This window comes from Antedon mediterranea, chromosome 11 (assembly GCF_964355755.1).
Source record: "Antedon mediterranea chromosome 11, ecAntMedi1.1, whole genome shotgun sequence".
Lineage (NCBI taxonomy): Eukaryota > Metazoa > Echinodermata > Crinoidea > Comatulida > Antedonidae > Antedon > Antedon mediterranea.
This window is the reverse complement of record NC_092680.1, coordinates 5,908,988-5,931,301: the sequence shown is the minus strand read 5'-3', so window position 1 is coordinate 5,931,301 and position 22,314 is coordinate 5,908,988. Positions and strand designations below refer to the sequence as shown.

The 22,314-nt window shown below is 33.9% G+C and overlaps 2 protein-coding genes across 3 annotated transcripts in view; both read left to right on the top strand.

Annotated features, from left to right (window-relative positions):
- The window catches only part of LOC140062547 (uncharacterized), a 28,774-nt gene extending 19,853 nt beyond the window's left edge, over positions 1-8,921 (top strand). The window contains exons 12-13 of the mRNA XM_072108809.1: positions 353-383; positions 8,069-8,921. Of these exons, the coding sequence (XP_071964910.1) occupies positions 353-383; positions 8,069-8,092 (55 nt within the window). The 3' untranslated portion in view covers positions 8,093-8,921. The remainder of the gene's footprint in view (positions 1-352; positions 384-8,068) is intronic.
- Positions 8,922-11,087: 2,166 nt separating this feature from the next.
- On the top strand, positions 11,088-20,739 carry LOC140062531 (uncharacterized). 2 transcript variants are annotated; one of them, XM_072108784.1, is made up of 10 exons: positions 11,088-11,399; positions 14,584-14,676; positions 15,140-15,192; positions 15,763-15,897; positions 16,194-16,322; positions 16,800-16,897; positions 17,200-17,670; positions 18,091-18,126; positions 18,824-18,859; positions 18,954-20,739. In XM_072108784.1, exons 1-10 carry the CDS (start codon positions 11,320-11,322, stop codon positions 19,149-19,151), a joined length of 1,329 nt encoding a protein of 442 aa, XP_071964885.1. In that variant the 5' UTR covers positions 11,088-11,319; the 3' UTR covers positions 19,152-20,739. The 2 variants fall into 2 exon arrangements, with proteins under 2 accessions (XP_071964885.1, XP_071964886.1); XM_072108785.1 differs by lacking the exon at positions 11,088-11,399 and having other exon boundaries at positions 14,655-14,676; positions 15,740-15,897.
- Positions 20,740-22,314: the final 1,575 nt, after the last annotated feature.

The window sequence follows — 22,314 nt, the reverse complement described above, 5'->3', positions numbered from 1 at the left end:
TGTTATAATACGAGTGTATATTTCCGATTATAAAATAATATTTCTTCCAATAATGTAGGTGTCACATTTCTGAACTTATCTATATATATATTTTTTTTATGTTTTATATTACATCATTAATACAAATAGATATTAAATAGCAAGTGTGTTTGTATATGCATTTTTGTATGAGTCATACAGCTAACTTGCTCACTATTACATGAATGTTAAAATAGTTATAATGATGTTTATCTTTGAACTAGTTATCTAACAGTCAGATGATATTTAGATTAGTAAACCAATTATTTTACACACACAAACTGACGCAGCAAATTTGGAAAAAAAATTACCATAGAATATCTTTTTTTTTCAGGGCATGTTGTTACTGCTTAAAGAAAAAAACAGTAAGTAAAAAAAAGCACAAATTTTTGAATTTTTTTTTATTGCTTAATATTTTCTTTGTATTACGGAAGAACCTCTATTGAGTGGACACCTTCGGGGCCCACCAAAGTGCCCCATTAATGAGGTGTCTCCTAACAGGGATTGGCCATAGTGTTAAAACATGAGATATATATATATATATATATATTTTTTTTTACACCATATTTAATGAGGGTGATCCATCCAGCAATTGCTGATCATTAGGTACCCTCAGAGTTTGCAAGACAAACGTATACACAAGATGCTCTACATAAACAAAGTCTTATTACAATTCTTTGGGAGTGGAGTTGTCATTTTATCCTTAGAAAAAATCCTGACATGTGACGGGACTTGAACCCAGGACCCTTGGAGTGGTAGCCAAGCATCATAACCACCAAGCCACAACTCCAAATGTTTGTTTCACATGAAAGCATCTCAAAGCTACAATTAAAGAAATTGCTTTAAACAATTTAAACATCAAAACACAATGATAAGGTTCACTTCAAACTTGAAATTAAAACTAAAAATGATTTGTAGGATTATTACATTTCAATGTAGAAATAACCTTTTTTTTATAAGTCTTAACAAATAAAATTATTTACTTACGATCTGACATAAAATGCCATGTGGCATCTGATCTCAGAAAAAAAATTGACTAATAAAATCTGAGGTTATGAAATTATGCTAAAAGGTTGTGTTATCTGTAACTTTAAAAAAGAATGAAAAACGACTTTTTAAATTGTGTCTGTTTAGTCTCACAGCGATGATTCCATAAGGAATATATTGAACCAACATGTTTTTTTCAAGTGTGGAATTCCCCTCATCAGCTGGCCTACTAAACTTAAGTGAAAGTTACTGACAAACTGTATTTAGTATTATATATGTAAAATATAATATTATTTGACAGTTTGGTAAGCCTACTGTAATTTTTATGACGATCCCTTCTACTTCAGTATCTTTAAAGTTAAGAGTGAAACGCTGGTAATTTATAGCATATACCATCTTATTGATGCAGACGATTCCGATTCCGTACATGAATTGAGTTTGTGTAAAGCTCTGTCTACACTATCAAACTAGTTTAAAAAAAAAGTGATGTGCCCAAATGTGGTAGTGATGTGCCTAATATAGTAGTTAAATATGACATCATCATGTCCATACATGGACTTTTTTTTGTCACAAAGTTTGATAGTGTAGACAGAGCTTTGCATAGCAGCTTTGTACATGCATGTACAGATGCATGCCCAAACGGTGTATGTTGAATATACAAATCTTAGCATTGTAAGTGGATTGGATCAGTTTTATATCTGGCTTGATAGTGCTCTATTTATTTAAAAAATAAAATATATATAAGATAATGGTAAAATATGGGTTATTAAAAATCGAGATCAGTGACTGGCATACAGTATTTGGGTATAAGGTAGATAGTGTCTTTAAATAATACATGTTGCACAAAATCGACCTCTTCAAGCAAAATTATGAATTATAGAAATTAACCAACCACGTATACATATTAGTAAGATGGCATTTGTGTTATTGTATTTACAAGTTGCCTTGTAATTTACTCATTCAGTTATTTTGGGTCTTTCTGTGTTCGGTTACTTTAATTTTTATTCCTTTTATTGTTTGATCCTCGTACAAGTTAAATTGTGTTGTATTTATGAAATGATAACTACCATACTTTATTGTCAGGATACCTCGCTGGTATATTTTTAATCAAAAGCAGAAGTCAGAAGTTATTCACATCTGTTTTTTTTTTATCCATTTCCGAATTTGTAATTACTTTCCATAGGGTTCTGTCAAATGTATTTGTAATTGTTTTTATTTTATTTTTTTTATATAATATTATTATAATCAAAGTTTTTTTTTAACTTCCCATTCAAGAAATTTTTTATCTATTTCAATGTAAAAGTACAATTTGTAAATGAACTTGAAAGTTGATAGCTACTTTTATATTGCCATAGGATCGCATTGTTGCCCCTTTGAAGCCTTTCACCAATAAACAATATGGGTGTTCCTCTGAAGGGTGCACACGGTGTGATATGGGTGCATTTTAAGGTGACAAATTTTCCACATCATTTGGAATATATCAAGCAACAACTTATGAAGTGCACTGATCATCTGTTCAATTGATATCTGAAAGTGCATTACACGTTCCTAGAGTATTTTATTTTATTTTTTAAAATGTCTAATTTCTTTAAAATTTAACAGAAATTGTTTTGAATCTAACAAACTTTGTTTGTATTACAAATTTCTATATAAAAAAAAATTCAATAAAAACTAATCCGAATGATCCAATTAATCAGTAACACCTAAGAATCGGTTTACAATTAAGGAGTCCTCCTTTTTGGCATCGTTTTTATTTAAAATTGAATTAATTTGTTGATGTAAATAACCATTGTTTTAAAATAACCATTGTAATATTATCTGCTTTAAAATAGTCATTGATACTCAGGAAGTGAATGTAATGTTAACCATGATAGATACAAATCTGACGTTTTGACTTTTCACCATGCGCGTACAAGGTAACCCCGTGGCCGAAGGAAATAAACATACTATGATATCTAGATTTAGAATATCGAATTCCCTAGGTATTTATGTAAAGCTACAGTGTAAGACCTTTACAAATTAAACCCAGCCTGTTAAAATCTTAATACTGAACAAAATAAAGTTTCCTGTGTAATTGTTATATTGGAAAAATTAATTCCCTAATCCAGTTGTTTGTCAAAAAATTGGCCTTTCAATGTTTTCAAAAGGTTAGAATTTGTTTAGGTTAAATAATAAAGATTTAATCTAAACACATATGCATGTATATTTGTGCATGGCATGAAAAAGCCAGACCTCACAGGTACATATTTCAACGTCTGTGTAGATGATTTTGTCTATACAACCACTTATCTAAGATACCCACCTCTAAGAAAGCAGAGCACAAAGCAAAGCACATGCTTGCTAGTTAATTTTCGTTGTGATAGGTTCCACAATTACCTCATTTTTTCATATTAGTGTTTGCTTTTGTTTACATTATTTAATGCAGTAGGCTTAACAAGCCCGTCTAGTGTCTCTGGAATTTAAAAATAACAGAACGACTAAATAACAATAGATACATTAAATAATTCTATAAATAAAACATGCTCTTCAACTAAGTTTAAACTAATAGCAACATACCAATTTAACAATTATTAATTTAACTACTTTTAGACATATGTTTTACAAGTGTTATTTTAGTGGTTTGGATGAGATTAGATAATTTATGTGATGTAGCAGACAAATATATCACATTTTATACTAACAAAGAATATAGACAATGAGTAAACCCATGATTTATATAATTGAACGGCTTGTTTAGACTAACTTATTCATACCTAGGTAAGTTGGTTCCTACCCACCACAGTTCATGATTATTGTGCCCATGTCTTGGTAAATGTTACTAACAAACAGGCCCATAGTTAACATGCAGTATGTTACTGTCATTCAATGGAGATCTTCCAGGCTATATGTTTTTACAGCTGTGATGGTACAAACATAGTTCATGTTCGTATATTGTCATTTCTGTCCTACATTCTAACTAATATCTGAGAAAAATCCTTTGAACTTACTACCTGACTCGAGCATTTGACTATTATTAAATGACAACTTTGCAAATACAACTGTTTGCACTGACAAGCAGGGTGGATTTCCGTGAGTTCTCCCTAAAAAAAGTAATATATATTTTAGAGAAAGTTTGTTAAAAAAAATGTTATATGTATTTAATTTTTAGAAAGGTAGCCCTAATTTATTTATAACTATTTATATATCAATGTTTAGGGACTGAACTTGATTATTTTAAACTATTTTTTAGCCCTTTCCTTGATAGATTATGTTTTATTTATGTTACAATGTTTACTTTATATTTATGAATAAATAAAAGAAAGAAAGTACTGTAGTAATAGAATAATATAATTTAACAATATTTATTCTCATTAGCTAAAAGGGCACTTATTGTATAAATTATCAACAATCTCTTCTTAAATCGTTAATTAATCTAAATTTCCACATAGTGATTTCTGAATATGATTGGTCACTTATAACTGATTTGAAATCAGAAATAATAATTTGTTATTAATATTGACCCAGATGTAAAATATCTAATAACCCAGATATTTTATTGGTCAATTTTCAATAATTTATTTGTGCGATGGCCGAGATATGTGGAATTTGATATAATTATAACAACTCTATCTATTCTCTATGTGACCGTTCAAACTTTATTTGAACTTATTTGTGGGACCCTGTTCAGCTGTGCACTTTTTATTATAATGTGTACACCTAACCCCCTTGCTGGCTGCTCTGTTGACTGTCCCAGTTTCATAATCCTAATACTTCCCTGGCCTAGTTGATATGACACTCTTGTTAAAGTCTGGGTAGTGTTTAAAACATAGTGATATAGTACACTCACAATAGATTTAAAAATTTAATTTTTTTATTTAAAAATATTTATATATGTTCCATATTAAACAAAACTATTACTATCACTGTCTATGTGAATATAGTTATACTGTCTTCGTAAAACAATTATTTTCTATTCATATGTATAGACTTATCATATCAGAAATATAGTGGACTTAATTAGGCATACTTAAATATTTAGTTAGGAATGGCATAATGCCAGTTTGTATTCCCAAGAGAAGGCCGAGAGATGGTACTAATATGAATGTGTAATTTAATTTGTTCTTCCGTTCGGCATAGTTATATTTCAAATTGACTGTTAATATCAAATTATATAATAAAAATAACCAGAAAAAAACTTTGAATACCCAAGACCTAGTTTCTGTGACTTTTTGGAGTAAGAACAGTTTTCTGTTTGATATTGCTTGTGCCTCCAAGAAAAATTCTTCATATGAAATACAGTATGACTGATGTCCCCTGAATAGAAGTTGGCTGTTACAACATTTATTTCCCACTCTTTCTTTGTCCTCTTAATTGGACTGTCACATTAATAGGGATGTCCCCTGCTTAGTTCTGTTCCAAAAGAGAGGTTCTATTGTACTCTAAATCTTGGTTTCCACTAGGACACAATGCAATGGCATAAGCTGCAATGCAAGCAAATTGACTAATCGCAATTTGGAATAATCCATCACTTTTTATTCCTCAATTCACATCCTAGTGGGAACCAAGATAGGAAAAAACTATAGGGTATTAACACAGTAGTATTACAAACCTAGCGGGTAGACTGGATGGGGAACTGTCAATCATATAGCTGAGTTATGATTGATATTACAAGGTCTTTATCAATCTAAAAATTAAATGTTTTAAATTAAAAATCTTGTCATCAGCTATGCTTTATCTCAGTTAACTTTCAACGTATAACTTTACAGACGACAACATGTCACGTTTTCTGGTTTTATACATTAAATCTTGGAGTCTCCAATTCAAGAGAAAAATAAAGCACTTAAAAGTGCTGTTGTAATAATTATTATTAATGTCATACATATGTCATAATTTAAGTTTGTGAACTGTATTTAAATAGTTATGACATGAGGTTGGTAGTGCTTCATCCCTTGGGCATGACATTGGTCATGTCATGTGACTAATGTTTCTATGGAAAGATCTATGTTCAGTAATTAGAATGTAGTACTAGTCATGTAGTACTAATGTCGCGATTAATGTTAAATGTCTGGTAGGCCTACATACACCCCTGTATTTGAAATGTAATTTAAATAATTCAGGCATAGGTTGTATACACACTAAACAATACTAGACATGAAACTCATCACTTTGACGAGTTTGGTTATCTGCCGCGCAAGTGGTGCAACATGGACGTTATAATTCCTTTATTTTCCAAAAAATGGAAGTAAGATTGGTCATGTGTGCCAGAAAAACATATCTTACATTCATTCATTTTTTATGGCACCCATAATTTTTAAGTAGAGTGGATGGTCTGCTTCCTCCAAAAAATTCTGGAATTCATTTGAAAGCTCTGTCTACAAACTTTATGTGACAAAAAATGTGATGTTGCCATACAGTATATGGACATGATGATATCATATTACCATATTTAACCATATCACTATCATATTTGGGCACATCACACTTGTTTTGTCAAACTAGTTTGATAGTGTAGACATAGCTTAAGTAATTCGGGTTGAGTCCAACAATTAAACATGCAAACCAATTACTTTCTCTATCCTACCCGGCACTCTCTAAATTCTGTCCCATTTTCTAAAATTTTCCCACTAGCCCAGTACACACTTCTCTATCTATTTTTGTTTTAAGACACCATTGAATATTCTTATGATTTAAGTATTATGAGTTATATCATTGGACAATAATCCTCTCAGCAGGAGTCTTATTTTTTCTTTCATATAATGGTTGTTAATCCTGACATGATCTTTAGATAATTTTAAATATGTACTAATCTTAATACTAAATCCTTTTTTATACTATAATTTACTTTTCATCCAGTTGAATTTATAAGTTATTTATAATGGAGAATAATAAACTATGTATGGTGTCGTTTATGTAGTACATGAAGAAAAAGTATTTTTGGGTTATGTCCGGGTTTTCTATCATTAAGGAAGTGGGTGGAAGACTAAACCTAAGAAGCTACTACCTTTTTTTAGTATTAATTAATATAGTTATTTTGAGCCTTGATATTTCTTCAATATATCTTCTTTATATATTTTTAATTTCCCAGTACCCATTTTATATTTTTATTCAGACTCTAGTTTTATTGTTATTTTCATTTTTGTGTCTTATTTATATGTTTTGTTTGCTTTTGAATGTTTTGTTTTGGTGTCCCTGGCACAAGCTTTTGCTTTTTTGGTGACGCCACCATTTTGGAAATAAATGTTGATTTTGATTGATTGATTGATTAACACTATTAGTTACCTTGTATCTTTCTCCTCCTTCATGCAAAAGGTATACTACAGTTGATCCTACCCCTAAACACAATTTTATTGGGTATAACCTGCTCCGTAAAATATAAACAGAAATTCCTGCATGAAAAAAAAAGTAATTATGACTCATATATGGAATGGTAGTGTACTGTACATTATCAACTAATCGTTGAGCAGGATCGATTCCGAGGGGCTCATCCCAAGTGGCTACCAACGTGACCTCGCTCCGCCGACAACATACATGAGTAACGTGGGTCATACTATATCAAAAGGCAAAAGAAAAACTTTGAAAAAGAAACTAAAAGTTTCACACATGGGAGAATCTCACGGGACGGATTGTCTACGCTACTACACATCTAGTTTCATAATCTAAGCTGACACTAAAATTCAACCCATATTAATTTGGTAAAATCATAGAACAACGCAATGTTTCACACCATTTTAAAAATGTTTTATGTTAGAACCTATACAATGATATCAAACAGTATTCATTCCTTCACACACACACGCAGGTTTTTGTGTATACTGTACTTTATATTAAGTGAGTGTAGAATATGTTTAAGCTATTCTCACTCCTGGTTAGTGGTGACCAAATAAATACTATTTATATAACTATGTAGTAATAGCTATCCTTCAACAACAAGGTTGTGGAAATATGTGTTTTTTACATAATTTAACATTACTGTAACTTACATAATTAAATCTCCTTTAAAAAAGTCCTTTTTTGGGGATTTTTTTTTTTATTTTTTTATGGTAACCTTTTCTATTTTAAATAATTTAAATGTTATTAATTTCAGTGCATTCATAAGGACCGCAAATGATAATATATGCAGAATACATTGATAAGGAGTCTACATAGACAGTTTACATTTCACAGTGTAGCACCTGAACTTGGAAAGCAATAGAGTGTGAATTGTATCACATAAGTGTAATATGTTGACATAATTAGCAATGTCCTGATTGGGGCCCGTATATACATGTTCAGAATTTAACCAGATTGAATTGTTGTCTGATCTGAAACCAAACAATAATTACTCTTTCTGTTCGCCTCTTTTCACGTCATGTCCTGCAGCCATTTAACAGGCACTCTGTCATATACCCACAACAGGCGGTGTGAACCAGGGTAACCACCTCAAAAGATGTACCGATTTTTGTGCTCAAAATTGTTTACACTGGGACAGGTTAATTGTCATTATCTGAGAAGACTTGTTCTACCACCAAAAGCATAGAGCAGGATCAAGACAGCAAAACTGGTGACAATCTTATTGCTCCTAAGATCTTGGCTTGTTTTAAGATGTGAAGTTTTGTTGACCTCGTGTACTTACAGCTCTAGTTATTCAGAAAATACCTTAATTTTATTTGAGATACTGGCAACCAATTTTTCCTATAAGAACTCCCCCTCTTCTTTCAACAAAACTCTGGATATGCCCTGTGAGTCGTTGAACTCATTGGTGTAAGCCTAGTCACATGTTTCTTGTTGTTTTCCTTAAACTGCTCCAATTTTATACCGATTTTATTTACAATAAGAATATACTGTAATATATAACATTATATATACAGAATTTATAAGACTTAATTATATCATTATATAGAAAAGCAAGTTATATTATACTAATGAATAGAAATAAATACTATTGTTATCTGTTGTATTATCTGTCTTTTAATTTATGGTATTATGTACTTTACAATAAGACTGTAATATAAACATAATTTATAAAACATAGAGAAAAGCAATTGTTAAAATATTATACTAAAAATATGAATATAAATAAATTATATATCAACACCAAATTGTTTGTACAGCTTCAATTTGTACAGTCTCTGATACAGACATGCGCATCATGTTTCACAATTATATTTTCATATTATGTTCAAATAATATGTGTTAAGAAAGTTTAAATACACTTTATGATAGGCCTACCATGTAGGTGAATCTTGGATCTGTATGTTAGAGTAACATCGATTATCTTAGGAAATAGATAAATTGCTGGTGTTATCATTATTATTTCCACATAGGCCCTACAGTAGACTATTATCTTTACTTTCATATGGTGTCATCATCCATACAGTTCATTATTTTTCTTTTTTTAAGCTAGCTGCACTATCAAACTAGTTTGACACAAAAAATGTGCCCAAATATGGTAATAATATGACCACATATGGTAGTGATATGACATCATCATGTCCATATATGGGCACATCACATTGTTTTGTTACAAAGTTTGATAGTGTAGACAGAGTTTTAGTCATGTATATATTTCCAAGAAATTGATAAAACTGAGTAATTCTGACCACTGGACGACATTAAGCAGAATCTTATCAATATCTTGACAGTGTCTTGTCCAGAGATGGTCAATTGATGGCTAACCAAAAAAAAACTAAAACTTTATAACCTGGTTATTTTCATTCTACTGATTTGTCAGATTTAGGATCTGACAAACTTGCTTTCTTAGGGCGATATGAAAGTTGAAATAAATCCGGCCCCATTCTTAAAGAGCAATACGGTTACCCGACGATGACATTGCATTTTTATATATATATTTAAATTAACCATAAATGAATAAATGAAAATTTAGACTGACATATGTATACGCTTTGTTTCGCCGACTTTGGAGACATAGAAACCACATCATTTGCTTCAGCTCCAATGATTTTTTGTCTATTTTCACGACCGCAGTTTTGTTAATGGTATGAATGATCGAGCTTGTTACATAGGCCTACTTCAAAATACCAACCGCAGATGTAATCAAATTTGGCGTAACCCTCATGTGTCGGAACAATTGACCGTGTACTAAACACTTGTGATGAGGATACGTCGACGCCTTGAGGGTTTTAGAACAGACGACATTTTTGCATAGGTTCCTTTTCAACAACATTTGGATGTACTGTATACTAAAGTTTGGTTATCAAGAAACTACTTTTAGTTCCATAAATTAACGTATGTAAAAGATGTAAAAAAAGATGCAAGATTGCGCTACAACACGTTTCTATAGGCCTAAAGTTTCACAACCAATCAGAATCAACCAATCACCCACTCAGCCAACTCAACAAACACACCAATCAACTGACTGATAATTAACTAAACTCTAATCAACCACCAAACATTTTTCTCCTTTGTCTTTGTAACATTTTTAAATGAAGCTCACAGTAGTGCAAGAAGCATGGCAGTCTTACACAAAGTAATCGGCGCATGTGTAACCTGCACTCATCATCCATCGAAATAATTAAACACTGACTTTTTTTCAGCACTAACACCTCAGTACTTAATTACACCTCAGTACTTAATTACCCCTCAGTACTTAATTACCCCTCAAGCTAGCCCGTACCGTTTATAATTGTGGGTGTGCTTTGACACAGGCATGAATCGAACAGGTGCTGCTCCTGTTTTATGAGACAACTAAATATTTATTCATCCTAAAAAAACCGTACTTTTGAATTAGTTTTGTACTAGATGTTTCAATTTCTGTATGACTGAATTATAAATTAAATTTTATTAAATTTGTATCGGATAATTCCAATTATTAAATTACGATGTCGATATAATTTCATTTCGGCACTGAAAACATTGGATTTCAAAGTATAGTTATTAACCACACAAGATAGGTCATGTGACCAGACATTAATATTCGGATGCTCTTATATCCTCACTTTGTGAAGACGAGCAGGTGGAAAATCGGAAAATGATTGATATTTTGAACAATTGCTTTATTCCTCCTGTGACATTGTCCCGGCCGCCGTATTATTAGTAACCTGTATCTTGGTGAATACTCAGTCGCGATCCGAGGACCGTGGGGGTCATGCCTTAGAAATGTTTGAAGAATATTTCACTTTTATAATCCCAGTTGAAAGAGCAAATGCTTCGCGTTTATTGGCTCATTCAGCATTTTTACAATGAACAGCCGTGATTTAACAGTTTTTAAAACATCGGTCATTTTACGGTGAGCGTATCCGAGCCAATTCAGTAGTCGCTGTGAACACGGTGTCCCGCCCCTATGCAATTCAATATTTTTATAAAAGCTGTTTTTAGAGGATTATTAATTCATTTATTATGATGATGTTTACATATTGGATATTTGTTTTTCTTTCAACTCTATTTTTCGATTTAATTTCAGAGGGCGTTCAAGCAAAGTAAGTACTTATATTTATCATTATTTACTAACATTATGCAGGTAAATTGTGTTCATGAACAACGCTCGGGCACGGTGGGTAAGACCCACCCCCACCCTGATGTACACGATTTCCCATAGGTTTTATGTAACAGAACAGCTACCGTATTGTTCATTATCAGCAGACAGACAACAGGTATCCAAAAACTACGTTGGCGTTGATCGGCATCAATCCAAATAAACGAAGCCAAATAATGTAGTACTGTAGGTTCATGGGTTGGTCAGTAGGTCACGAAAATATCAATAAGTAAAAATATTATGTATGTTGTATACATTTTAAAATAATCTAGTGACAGTACACATCATGGACCTATTAAAAAAGATAATGTTCAATTCAATACAAAATATTTGTTGTTAGAAATAACAGTACATAAAACTAAAAGGAAGGTGTTTTTAAAGTAAAATAGTGTATTATTGTGTAATACCTTCGTATTTTTCTACCAAAAATACTAAATAACCCAAACAAACATTCGCATTACTTATTATTGGATATTCATTGATAATAATTAATATAGAATGATATGACATAATATTGGAAGTATAGTAAAATTAATAGAGGACAATGCTCTTTGACTAATAATTAAGTTATTTCATTAGGCAATGTGTTGTAAACATAAGCCATACATTAAAACAGATTAACACATTACATTGTACCATTCCGTGTCTCTCTGTGATAGGTTCTCAATCAGTACGATACATTCATGGCTAACATTATTTTAACATTAGCAGTGCCCAGGCAAAGGTACGTTAGGTCATTTAGAATTCATCAAGGCATTTAAAACAATAAACTGGTGTATTAATACGAAAATGTTCAGGTCAACCGGGAACGCTGAGAATATTGTTGAAATATGTTGTTGCATCAATGTGTGTTCCGTTGATAAGACGTATGCTCTTACTGTAGGTCATGCTGAGTTGATGAAACTTTGCAATCGCGCGAGGCTTTCCTTTAAATTAATATTTTATGAATGAATGGGCAATTTCAAGGATCTAAATGCTCGACTGTCAACCTTGGTATTTCTACACACTTTTGCACAGGTAATTAAAAAGTAGAATAAAAGTCTCGAGGTTACACAAATGTATCCCTACAACGTATTAATTCTCGTCTCCGGGTCTATTAGAATTATTGTCTGTGGGCCTATGTGAAAATAAAGTAAAGGTTTCTGCTGTAAAATTTGGTTCAGTGCTAGGACACAACGTAAGGACGTAAGCGCAACGTAAAGCGTGGTTCCCACTAGCGACGCAACACAGGGACGTAACGCAACGCAAGTGAATTGACCAATCACAAGCGATGGCTTATTCGCTTGTGATCGCTAACGGTCTATAACTTCGCCTGTCATTGGTTAAAACGCTTGCGTTGCGTTTACGTCCTTGCGTTACGTACTAGTGGGAACCAAGCTTTAGTAACTTGAGCAATCACAGGCGATGGATTATCCGTACTGTCGCTTGTCATTGGTGGTCAATTGGGTTGCGTTGCTCTTACGCCCTTTCTTTGCGTCCTAGTAGGAACCAAGGTTAATATTGACAATATAAACCGTAGACTAAATGGAAAGAAGGGTTTCCAATCCTAATCACTTTCGAAATAAAGAATGAGTCATAGGCTTAATCACATTAATGTTCAGAAGTGTCGGAATATAATTTGTTTTCAAAGCTCTATCTACACTATCAAACTTGATGTGCCAAACAAATGTGATGTGCCCATAATATGGACAAGATGATGTCATATCACTACCATATTTGGGTATATCACTACCATATACAGTATGGGCACATCACACTTTTTTTTTTTTGTCAAACTAGTTTGATAATGTTTAGACAGAGCAAGCGTAGTATTGCAATTCCAATAGGCGTACACGAATTGAATTATTTGCAACCCTAGATATTAATGTATATGGGATTATACATTGGAAGAGTAGACATGACGTCACATAACTGAATCTAAAAATCATATTTCAATATCAACGTTCAATGATTATAATCATTTTGTACAAAAATAATGGATTTAGAATCAACACCAACCAATTATAATATTACCTTTGTTAAAAAGAGTATAAAATGTTAGGCCTAGATGTGTCAACATATACACTTGTTATTTGTCACTAGGCCTACTGTTTTGATTATTACGGTACAGTACCACTAAAGTCGTGATCTTGCAGGTGCACACTCCCTCCTATGGAGACCACATTTCCTCCAATCATTTGATTATCATCGCAATACAAAATAATATAGACTACTATTGTATTAATATTATAAAATATCATAAATGATAAAGTACCAGCCACCGAAGACAACAGAAAGCTGCGAAAACTCCCACATGACCGAATGACCCATAGATTATATCATAAAACCGATTTTATAGATTCTAAAACTACGGCCGTGCTACTGTAGACCTGTTGCTGAAGGGAATTATTAACGAGGATAGGAAACGTTCTAGTTTATATGACCCTAGAGCAACTTTCATAGGATAATATATACATTTGCTAAGCCCTTTGTGCCATGTTTTTGGATGTAGACCACAGTCGAGAGATTATGTTTATTTTTAATGGCATTAGTACAGCCGCTAGCAGTGTCATAAGCAATTACTGTGTTTATAGACTCCGCCGGCTAAAGATTGACTAGCCGACAGCCCGCTTCATCAAATTGACCCAGATAACAATGTCCCTTCCCCGTGACCGTAAGAAGAAATTCAAGGCCTCGCATACGTATTTATAAACGTGAAAATATAATTTTAATAGGAAATGTGAATTACTAGCGTATTGATATTAAGATAAGTGTCCCAATTAGACTAGCCATTGATATATTACATAGAGCCGCAATTATGTGTACATGTCGTGATTTTGTGGTAATTCACGGTACTACTGTACAACAGATCCATATTTACAAATATAACAGAACCAGCACATACATTGATAAATAATAATATTTGTTTGTTTATTTGTTTGAGAAAAAGTATCGACAATCGTTGGTCCCGTCCATTAAAGAGATGACGAAACCAACGCCACTCAATGATTGATAGCTTAAAAGGGGAAATTCCCTGTGATGTAATAGCCAAAGGGGGCGCCCGTTCGAAACTGCAAACATTGTTTGGTTTTTAAATACACTCTGTTCTTTTCTAGTTTCAATTATGTTCAATTCATATTTCTCTATAGAACTGAACTTGCAGAAATATGTCCAAGAAGTAAAATAATTTCGACATTTTATCCTTGTCCCCGTTCAGACGGAAGAATTGACAGATGCGTAAGGTAAGTAGAAAGAGTATAAATTGTGTTGTATTTCAGTATACATTTTATACATTGCAATACTGTACGCAATAAAATTTAAAATATTAACATTTAAACTCGTGAAATTATAGACACACATTAAAGGAACATGATATATGTTTTAACACAAAGAAATTGCATTTTATTTGTCAGGCATTTGTATGATTTGTTTTTATTTTTTTTTTAAATGCGCCTTGAGCACTCTTGAGTGGTATGTGCGCTATAAAAATCCTATTATTATTATTATTATTAACACTATGGACAACCCTTATTCATAAGACACAATTGGTCCAGTGGGCGTAACACATGTTGCACATTACTGCGCTATATAATCGTATGGAAGAGTTGTGTTACAGAGTTAAAGACATGATGGAAAATAACTGTAACCATATTACTGTATACTGTATTATAATGAGACACTGCATAAATCTGTACTCTTTTTTAGAAAGCGCTGTTGTGCCGGGTACCAATATGTTAACGGACATTGCATCCCAGAAGGTATGATTGACGTATGGTCAGTATGTTTATCGTTAGTCAAAGAATCATTCTGTGTATTGAAAGTTTTATATTAAGCATTGCATACGCATGTTAAGGCCTACGATGCCCTTTTTATTTTCAAAAGACTCTGTAGACAATGTAGAAATGTCATTCAAGATATCAAACTATTAGTATTAGAATGGTCTTTATTAATCGCAGAAATATTTCTTCTATCATATTGTACTCATGATAAAACATAATAAATATATAATAAAGATACTGCTACATATTGAATACCATTTCACCAGTGGTTTAGGATCCAAAAAGAACTTGCTGTGAATGGTATATAGAGAAAGACCGTAAAGACAAATGCCACTCAATTCGCGTATGGTACTAATATCTAGAGAAATAAACTGCGGGGCATCTCGTCTACTGACTAGGCCTACTGTATACGCAAAAGGCCTACATTGGTTCTTTTACGTCCACTCTTTTCAGTAGGCCCCCTAGTGCCATCTTTCGCCTGAAGATGCCATATTTGCACTTGGTCGTATAAACTTTTTCATTATAGAGTTGATTTTATTATGTTCTTAGAGATGGACGTCTGTGCTGATACACCGTGTGAGCAGCAATGCACGAATAACTTTGGACGGGTATTGTGCACCTGCTACTCTGGCTTTATGTTCGACAAAACCAAATATAGAGCTGGTCTTTCACCTTACTGCGTTGGTAAGTTATACGCAGCATGCGATTATGTTGTGGACGGTTGGTAAAGATTACACATTAACTGGTGAAATAAATATGATTTTCTTTGTGGTGGAGTTGTAGCTTAAGCTTGGCTTGACCACCAGAACTATGGTCGAGAAGAGCCTCGAAACTGTGCCGATCTTATATGGCTTCGGTTTTGCGACGCCCTGCCTTAACCTCCCGGCGTCTCGATTCAATGACGATACATATGGAAATAATAAAAATAGCAATATAATGAAAACATACATAGGCCTATATGTTATGATAAATATTTACAGATTTGGACGAATGTAGATTTAAAAATGGGGGATGTGAACAATTGTGCATCAACACCATAGGTAGCTATCGATGTTCGTGTAACCATGGTTTCAAAGTGGCAGTAGATGGAAGAAGCTGTATAGAATTACGTAAGTACGCTCTTAATGTATAATTTGACCAGTGTCATCGGCAAACTCTGTAATACAGTGTCACTTATGTCTCATTATGTGACATTACATCACAGGCCATAAGCCGAGTCTAACCAATACTGTTGATATAAAGTTTGCGGTACACCACGTATATTAGTTCTGAAAAGAACTGTTCAGTTTATCGACGTTTTGATCAATATACTTTGAGAATTCTCACTCCTGAGGACAATCAAAAAATATTGATCAAACGTCGAGAAACTCAACAGTTCTTTTCAGACCGTGGTGTACCGCAAACTTATATCAACATTTGGTTTCGTCATGCAAACCTTGAAACAATATACCAACCAATACTCCTATTATTTTTTAGTATGATACAATACTTAACTACTATAGCTGTTTCGCTTTAAGATTAAGGATTAGTGGTACAATATTGTTTCAATCACCCTTTTTCAATTATCATTTTAATCTGTTCCTCAGCAAAATCAAAGAGTATAGAGCAAGAGGAAGACGTTTGCCATGCAAGTTGTCGTAATTTTACATTTCTACATACAGTGGTTCAGGACGTCGAAAAGAAGGTAGGAAGATGTTACATGGTTTGTTAGTTATTCACCCGAGAAAGTTGGTTTCATGGGTAGGCTTACAATTGTCGCTAACTTGGTAGGTAGCACATCCTGTAAATAATTAAGCCTGATCGGGCCCATATAAAAAGCCCTTCTGTTCTTTGTTGATTGACTTTTGAACATCGGTGATTTGAGTTGAATTAACCTTTTTTGTCACCTATCTGATTCTTCCATTATACGTTAACAGCTAGCCACGTAAACCACAGATTGCTATTTTATAAATTGACCAAAATGATATTGATTTTGTTTAATTCCAGCTACTTCTCATGATACAACAAGAAAACGCCAAAGAAAAAGAACCAAAGATCAACTTTGCACCTCAAAAAGAATCAAAGGGCTTTCCAGGACCGCCGGGTAGCATAGGTCCACCAGGGACTAAGGGTGAAACGGGTACACCTGGGTTATCAGGTCCACCAGGTCAGTCTGGGTTACCTGGTGCTCAAGGACCACCAGGTCCTGCGGGTCTAAGAGGTCAGAAAGGAGAAATGGGATTTCGAGGAATTGAGGGTAAACGAGGTTACCGAGGAGAAAGAGGTCATACAGGACCTATAGGATATACAGGAATAAAGGGTGACAAGGGTGAGCACGGTTTACGTGGTTTTCCTGGCGAGAGAGGATTGAAGGGTCGTATTGGTCCACCGGGGGTGCCTGGACTTCCTGGTATACCAGGAAGAACTCCAACGACATCCAAAATTATGGACGGAAAACGAGGCAAACGAGGACCACAGGTACGTTTGTGTTGATTTAATGTGACTATAGTGGTTATAAAAAGGTACTCTAATATGCTTGAACTAGACCTGTTCAGATTTTTTTTTAGATTTAGGCTTAGTTTTATTTTTATATTTTTGTAAATTTGTGTATGCTGTTTAAGGCCAACTTAGACAGTACAACGAGGCCCGACGAAAGTCTTGACTCGTCGGTGCTGTCGTCGTTAACTACGAAAGGAGTCGTCTTGCGATAGCGTCAGATGTAGTATTGAGGTACGTCGTTGCGAGAACTTTAATCATGTTTAATTTTCTCCCGACGAGACGACTCGTCGGACCTCGTCTTTTACGACACTGTTTGAGTTGGCCTTTAGATACCAACAAGAGATACACTAAAGAGACGACATGTTATACTATACTGAATGAATTCTTAATTATTTTTAGGGACGGTCTGGTCCCCCAGGAAAATCTGGCCAGAAGGTGAGTAACTTTCCAATAGTAAATGATGACTATATTCCATATGCATCATGTAGAATAACGAAATATTCTTTAACTATAACCTCGAGTACAGGTATTGCGTAACGAAAGCGTCTGAGCAATACAAAGTAAAGCTCGGTTCCCACTAGCGACGCAACATAACGCAATCTACGCAACTTAAGCAAATCCCCTTCTAATAATTGTGTTTCCCCCCCCCCCCCCCTGCGTGAAATCCAACCTGCGATGTTTGCTGCATTATTGCGTCGTCAGTTCCCACTTGTGATTACGCAATACAACACTTTGCGTCGATACGTCGCTGCGTTGCGTTCTAGTGGGAACCACGCTTTAAGTACGTGTGCATGTATTACAAAGCCTGCGCACAATTAAAATACCTTCCCATCAAACCCACAGCAACCCTAATTTTAGAAGCTCGCCAATGATCTATTGAGGGGTATGCACTCGATTTTGCAGCTGTCACTAGATAGATCTTAACTGACTATTGAAAGTCGTCTAGATACGAATTTAGTGACAAGAATAACATGTGCATTAAAATTACTTAATACACATTCTTTTCTAGATGACTTTCAATAGTAGTCAGTTAGGGTGCATAATCGGATGCTTTATACTATAATATCTTTGTTGATATCATGAATTCTAAGGCATCCTTTACATTAACTTATCTTACCATTTATTTGTACAGGGTGAAACTGGTGTCCCCGGTCCAAGAGGTCCTAAGGTAAGATAATTATCTATTTTTGTACGCCTACTTTACTTTTTGATTATTTTTTAGATCAAGAATTTTTTTTAATAAAATACTGCTTTATTTATAGGGTGAATCTGCTGTCGGAGAAGCCGTTCTAAATATGATAGCAAACTTACGTCGTGACATCATTGAGTTACAGGTGGCTTTGGGCAAAACGACTCAATTCAACACAATGATCTCTGGTAACAATCTCGACAACACGCTGTTGACCACAGATGACGAGGATCTTGCTGGTTCTGGGAGGAAACCAAACAATCCATCGTAACGTTAGCGCCAAAATGCGATGAATTGTCTGCCGTCCCGATGCAGGAACATCGGTTTACAGCAATCACCTTGATCGAAAGAAGAAACGCGTCACCAATAATTTGCTGCACGACGCGTTTGGTGACTGGCTAAAATACTCATGGAAAATGAACAATGATAAAACACCGATTTATCAACGCGTAATGTTGAAATAATGATGACCTATTATGATAATGCTGCTGATGATGATATAAATGAAAGATGATGATGATGACTATGAGAGGGATTTTAATCATTTTTTGTGATTTGTGATGATGACAGTGATGTTCGATTATGATATCAAATAACAATATTAACAGATATGATGTTCCTCCTTTGAACTGTACTTATGACGTGAATGACGTACAAAGTGATGATGCTGAAGCTGATGTTGAGACTCTATAAAGCTTTTGATTTACGATGATATTACGTCATATGTCCCAAGTCCTGTTCTATAAAATCTCGATTTAGATTTTTTTTTTTTCGCGACTATCGTACACCCAAAAAGGTTGAAATGCCCAATAGATGTCTTATATGAACCTAAAAGTCATTAGGTTTAAAGTAAATGAAAAACCATAACGTATGCGAATATTACCTCAGTATGACGTCACAAATCTCACATTTTAGGTCGTCGTACAATTGAAAGCTCTTTAATGACGACGACACGACGACAGGCGATTTAAGCATGATTTAAGTATCATTAGACCAATTTACACAGACGAGGGTAGCGATAAGCGGGCAACCGCGTAGCTTGTCCCCACGTAAGCGTGGTTCCCACTAGCGACGCAACGCAAGGACGTAACGCAACGCAAGTGAATTGACCAATCACAAGCGATGGTTTATTCGCTTGTGATTGCTAACTGTCTATAACTTCGCTTGTCATTGGTTAAAACGCTTGCGTTGCGTTTACGTCCTTGCGTTACGTTCTAGTGGGAACCAAGCTTTAGAGTCTGTATCTATCCTCAGCGGAAACCGCCCGTCAGCTCCGCGCGTTGTGTGTAGATGTTTATAAAGCGTGGTTCTCACTAGAACGCAACGCATCTACGTATCGACGCAAAGTGCTGTGTGGCGTAATCACAAGTGGGAACCGACGACAAACAGTGCTGCAAACATCGCAGGTTTGATTTCACGCAGCACAAATTGAAAGGCCATTTTCTTACGTTGCGTTGCGTAGGTTGCGTCACTAGTGGGAACCAAGCTTTAGGAATCTATATTTTTATTACCGTTACCGCTCGTCTGTGTAAATTGCACTTTATACGTTATAAGTATCAACATTCGTAACTTATTGCAAATTGTACTAACTTAAATGTTGGCATAACAGCCTGTTTTAAGACAGTACTATTGTACAGTATTATGCCGCAAGATTTCCAATTGTACCGGTATATTTATTCACATTTTCAAGAAACATTTTAATTTATAACTAAATAATGAATTGGTTTTTGGTATGTGATATATGTACATATATTCTTGTTTAAAATAATGATACTCACAGTAAATATAGTTATGTAGACTATCGCAGTGTACAATATTATTCGAAAAATAAAAATTATCCGTGATTGCGGAATATAGGCCTAGGCCAACTTAATTTTTTTTTTTTTTTACAGTATTTTAGATTATTTGAACCATACCGCCCTGTCTGAAACTTCCAACAAACTACCTTCTATTCAAACGGTAAAAACACAGATTACCAAAAACGTGGATTACAATAGATTGGATAGACAGGTTTCTTTTTCACTCGAGCTCACGTGAATAATGTTCTGGCGATCTCTCTTATTCAAAGAGCTGGAGAATTGAACGATGTAAATGGTTCCTCTGCTTTTTCTTTCATTTCTTTTTAGTTATCTTAGGATATTTATGGATTTATTTTTGTTTGCAAGTCTAATTTAGTAAATTCCTGTGTACTGTAATGTACAATTATTCTGTGCATACTCAGTAAGGAGGTACTGTTCTAAGTGAAACCACCACCTGGCTATGCATATGACGTAATGACTTGCTCTTACGTAATGTACAGTATTTTTTATTGTTTGTCATACCACAGTACAACAAAATAACAGAACACTAAACACATGCCAGTGGTGTAAGCAGGGAGATTTACCCTGGTGTAAATCATATTCATTATTTTACATCAGATCCTTAGGCTTATTATCTGTGGTTCTGTAAGTAGGACCTTATGGTATATATAATAAATATCATTTCAGTTTGAAATAAAGTAGTAAATACAAATTTGGGAACATCCTAGCTTATAGAATTATTTTACTTTTAACTTTAGAGAGTGTGTACATCTTATTATTATTACACATGAACTCATAGACTAGTTTCCTTAAAAAAACAGATGGGGTTTCCGAAGAAGTGCATTATTATATGCCTATCAAAATAGAATAATTTAATGTTGACCACAGCGTAAAGTAAAGTTTACAGTTCTAATTAGATGATAAGCATATGCCTTCAAGTAAACTATTTGAATCGTGATAAAATTAGCTGATTTTTTGGGACAAACTTGATACGATACGGTAACAAAATCAAAGAATACAGTCTTAAATAATTGACCACCTAATTGACGCTAACCTAACTAAAGTTTTGATGTAATCTGTAAATCTCTGTATACACTATCAAACTAGTTTGACAAAAAAAATGTGATATGCCCAAATATGGTAGTGATATATCCAAATATGGTAAAGATATGACATCATCATGTCCATATATGGGCACAGCACATTTTTTGTCACATAAAGTTTGATAGTGTAGACAGAGCTTGGATCAAAATATTATCGATTGTTGGTATTATGGGTATAAAATATTGCCGGTTGTTAACATAATTATCTCTCTGCAAACAGACCTATAATATTTAACCATGGTTTTATCTATATATAGCTGTGATATGCCTTAACAATGATGTACCGCGCCTATATATATGTATGATGTACATTACTGACGTGCCTCTTAATATAGCTATGATTCTGTCTATTCCCACCGCTAAAATAAAACTAGTCTTGAAAAAATACTTTTTAACGGTGGCTATACAATATTTTAAAAGTGGGCCTAGGGTTATATTGTTATTTAGTGTCATTGATTAATTTATACAACACAAAGACACATATCATGCCAACTTTAATTGACAAAATCCTATATGTGTCATTCGGCAAAAC